This window comes from Myotis yumanensis, unplaced genomic scaffold, assembly GCF_028538775.1.
Source record: "Myotis yumanensis isolate MYYU_CA2020_CCGP unplaced genomic scaffold, mMyoYum1.0.hap1 SCAF_18, whole genome shotgun sequence".
In the NCBI taxonomy this organism is placed as follows: Eukaryota; Metazoa; Chordata; class Mammalia; order Chiroptera; family Vespertilionidae; genus Myotis; species Myotis yumanensis.
This window is the reverse complement of record NW_027223769.1, coordinates 38,774,360-38,778,761: the sequence shown is the minus strand read 5'-3', so window position 1 is coordinate 38,778,761 and position 4,402 is coordinate 38,774,360. Positions and strand designations below refer to the sequence as shown.

The 4,402-nt window shown below is 65.6% G+C and overlaps 1 protein-coding gene across 1 annotated transcript; it reads left to right on the top strand.

Moving 5' to 3' along the window:
• Positions 1-304: 304 nt before the first annotated feature.
• Positions 305-4,127, top strand: CUNH16orf78 (chromosome unknown C16orf78 homolog). Its single transcript, XM_070398546.1, is given in 6 exon segments — positions 305-1,235; positions 1,237-1,270; positions 1,727-1,843; positions 2,014-2,140; positions 3,140-3,392; positions 3,980-4,127. Coding segments are annotated over 6 exon segments (1,224 nt in total). The 5' UTR covers positions 305-690.
• The last annotated feature ends 275 nt before the right edge of the window (positions 4,128-4,402 follow it).

Sequence of the window (4,402 nt, the reverse complement as noted above, 5' to 3'; positions counted from 1 at the left end):
GGGGCCTCGTCTGGGCCTCCAGCCTCGAGCCTCTTGGTTCACAGGGCCCCGCAGAGCAGGAGGAAGGAAGAGACCCCAGGCTCCGAATAGGCGAGTCCCAGCGCATCGATCCCGGGGCCTGATCGAGGCGTTGGCTGGGAGCACCTGGAACAGGAAGCAGATGCAGCGCCCGATGCCCTGCCTGTGAGACGGGACCCGTGCCGCTCTGTGGGCTGCGGACCCGCCACAGGGACGCCGTCCTCGCTGATAAGGGGATATATATTTTAAATGGCCTTGAGGACTGCAGTGCCCCCGATATGGAAATCCCAGAAAGGAGGACAGAGTAAAAAAGACAGGTCGCCACAGAGGGGACCGAACCTGCGCGGCCCCGCGTGGAAAATCCCCGTGGATCCCCCGTCAGGGCACGTGGCCCGGTTCCTTCAATATGACTTAAAAAAGAGAAAGCAGCCCGACCGTGCCATACCCTCCTCCCTGTTTGAATTCCTTTGCTGTTTTTCTGTGGCTTCCCCTTCCTTCCGGTTTAAGGCGACACGTGAGTCCCAAGGTCCCTTCTGATTCGGCCGCGGCCCACCTCTCCGGCTCCGTTCCTCACTAGCCACCTGGCCTCCCGCCGTCCGGCACGTGTGCCTGCGTCCCTCCTGCCACAGGGCCTTTGCACGCGCTGCGCTCCTCCGTCAGGGCCAGAGCCCTATGGGGCCTACTCGCTCTTCAGCTCCCAGCTCAAGTGTGAGCCGCCCGCCAACCCACCTCGTCGCGTTCTCCTGTCACCGGCTGTCAGAGGCCGACATGCCTTCCCTTCATGCCACTCGCTCCTCTCCATTCACCACTGTGGCCTCGGAGAGTCATTATTTGACAGCCGAGGGTGACCTCACAATCCCCCTCCAGACCTCCCAGCCTGGAGGCCACTATGCCAGCTGCCAGGCCCTAACTCTGTTCACACCTGGAGGCGGACCCACCTTCAGAGCCACCCAGGCCAGCCGCCAGGGACAGAGGGCTCCCCAGGGGGAGCCTGTGCCACCTTCTGTCCCGATGCAGAAACCCGGCTCCATCGTGCCGGACAAGTCCGAGGACCGCAGGGACTCCATGCCCACGGAGAGGAAGTCCATGTGGAGGACGGCCGAAGAGAGGCGCATGTCGGACCTCACGCGGGTGATGGAGTGGCTGGAGAGGAGGCGGGGGAAGAAGCTGTCGCTGGTGCAGCCGCAGCCACAGCCGCAGCCACAGGCCCAGCCGCAAGCCGCAGCCGCAGCCGAAGCCGAAGCCGCCCAAGGTGCGCACAGGAGGGAAACACTGCCAGGAAGGCTGTCCCTGACGGGGAGATGGAACGGGCCCCAGAGGGGAAAAGGCCGGAGGAGCTTTAAGCCTGGTGGCGGGGGGGGGGGGGGGGGGGGGGGGGGGGGGCAGGGGGAAAGTACTGGCGACATCAGGGCGGGTCGGAGAGCAGGCCCTGTGGACCCTGAGGGTCTGTGGCTGCTTCTGCGCTGGGCTCGCCCGCCCGCAGGGACTGAGGCAGGGCGGGGGCCCTCTCTGTCTGGGTGCGGTCACCTCAAAGGCTCAGACAAGGGAGGGAGCGTGAAGAGCCCTCGGTCAGTGTTTGAGGAGGTTTGGGGGACGGGGAGGGGACAGGGACGCCCGGCGGGAGCTGACGTCCCTCCCCACAGAGGGGCCGAGGGCGGGCGGTGCCCATGGTGGGCACGGGCCCAGTTCTGCTCTCTCCGCCTCTCAGAAACACACCAAGGCACCCTGGGTGCCCCGGAAAGCAGCTGGGAAGGAGGCGAAGAAAGTCAAAGTCACCGTGAAAAACGAGAGAGAGAAAAGCCGCCAAGTGACATTCTCTGAACAGGTATCACAGCCCCCCCACCCCCACCCCACCCCTACCCCCACCCCCATCCCTCATCCCCATCCCCACCCCCACCCCCACCTCACCCCCATCACCACCGCCACCCCCACCCCCCACCACCCCCACCCAGAGCCCTGGCCCCAGTGTGCAGCTGTTCTCCCTTCCCCTCCAAGGGCAAGCCGGGGGGCCGGAGGGACGCGGACCAGGCCACCTTCCGCAGGCTCTACGGGACAGACCAGAAGGGGAAGCGCCAGAGCACCGTCCCCGGCAACTACAGCAAGGAGAGCATCGGCAAATCCGGTGAGGCGTCCCCCCAAACCCCCGACTCCACTGACCGAACCTGACGCGCCCACGGGGTGGGCGATGGACTCACCGAGAACCCGAGGGCCCGGCCTGGCGACGGGAGAGGCCCGGCCCGCGTCCTCCCAGCACGTCACCCCCAGCGAGTGAGGGCGTCCGCAGAGGCAGGGCCGCTCTCAGCCACGCACCCCTTCCCCGCGGGAAACTCCGCAGAGAGAGCTGAGCCCTGGGTGGCGGCTCAGGGGCGACAGGACGGCCCTCGGACCCAAGAGTCTCGGATTCCAGTCTGGGTCCAGGCCTCGCGCCCGGCTGTGGGCTGTCCCTGCCCCGATCAGGCACCTGCGGTGCAATCAGTTGTTGTGTCTCTGACATCGGTGCTCTTCTCTCTCCGCCCCCCCCCCCCCACCTCCGTCCTCCTCCCTCCCTTTCTCTCTGAAAAATCAATGGAAAACGTATCCTCGGGTGAGGATTAAAAAAATACAATGAAATCATATAAAAATAGAGGAGCGCTGAGGTGCCAAGTGGGGAGAGAACTGGTTTTGTTGTGTTTTTTAAAAATATATATATTTTTATTGATTTCAAAGATGAAGGGAGAGAGAGAGAGAGAAACATCCATGATGAGAGAGAATCATGGACCGCTGCCTCCCACACCCTCCACTGGGGATGGAGCCCACACCCTGGGCCTGTGCCCTGATGGGGAATCAAACCCTGACCTCCCCACTATCCCCCTCGATGCTCACAGTGGTCTCTGTGGCCTAGGTTGAGCATCGACCTAGGAACCAGGAGGTCAGGGTTCGATTCCCCGTCAGGGCACAGGCCCAGCTGAGCCAGTGCTGAGGAGGCGACCCTGCCAGGCCTGGAAAGGCGTCCTGGGAAGTCCACGCGGCCTTGCCGCCCCCGGCCCTCCCCCTCCGGCTCCCCGGCCCTCCCCCTCCGGCTCCCCGGCCCGCCCCCGGCTGGGGACCTGACTCCGGTGCCCGGTGCCCGTGCCCGTTTCAGAGCTGGAGATGAAGGACTCGGCGGCCACGGAGACCACCCCGCGGATGATGTCGTTGCACCACCAGAGCATGACCGACTCCACGCTGCAGGACTCCATCTTCGGGGGGCGCAAGTCCACGCTCCTGAGGGACTGGGTGGGCAAGCTGCCCGACACGGCCTATGAGCGCCGGCTGAAGAGCCTCATGGAGAAGGGCGGGGAGCCCAAGGTGGAGGCGATGCGGGCCCTGAAGCCCGAGGAGGTGCTGAGCTGCCGGTGAGCCCGCGGGCCGGCGGCCTGGAGAGCTCGCTCCGCCGCCCACCGTCCCCCGTCCAGACCCTGGGCCGAGCCGGGGGACCGGGGAGGCGGGCTGGGTCTCAGAGGCCACCGGCCAGTGTCCCGTGTCCCGGGTGGACATGACCTTTTGGGGGGAGGGGCAGGCAGGGGCGGTGCTGGGATATATGTCGCCACATTGATTTCCAAACGACTTCATTACCCATAAACCCCCCACCCACTCACCCGGCCGGCGGGGCTCAGGGGTTGAGCATCGACCTAGGAACCAGGAGGTCAGGGTTCGATTCCCCGTCAGGGCACAGGCCCGGGTGTGGGCTCCATCCCCAGTGGGGGGCGTGCAGGAGGTAGCCGGTCCATGATTCTCTCTCATCATGGATGTTTCTCTCTCTCTCTCTCTCCCTTCATCTTTGAAATCAATAAACATATATATTTTTTAAAAAAACAACAAAAACAAAAACCTCCCAGCAACTCTGAGGTGCCCACTGTGCCCCGAGCCCCCGGGCCGCGCCGGGGGGTGCCTCGAGAGCCTCGGGGGCCCGGGGTCCGGCCTCACTCTGCCGTCCGCACAGGTACCTGAGGCTGTCCAAGAACAACATCCGGACGCTGCTCAAGCTGTGCACGGACGCGGGGCTGGTGGTGGACATCCACCCCCACATGGTGGAAGCGGAGATAGACGCCAAGAAGGTGTTCGCCCCGTACCCCACCGTGTCCCTCTAAGCCGCCCCTCCCCGCGGCCCCCCTCCCCCCCCCGGGCTGGCTCTGCCCTGGGGCCCGTAGGACCGTGGTGACCTGCAAACAAGGCTGAGCTGCATGGACGGCGGTGCCCAGCGGCCTTTGTCCTCCTCCGACCCAGAACCGGCCCAGCAGCCGCGGGGCTCGCTCCCCCCGCCCCTCCTCACGCAGGCTGCTGGGCAGGGATGCTCCTCGGGCGCCAGGGGTGCAGGCCCAGGGCCCCCACGCTGCAGGGGGGCCGAGGGTGGGGGGCTGGTGGG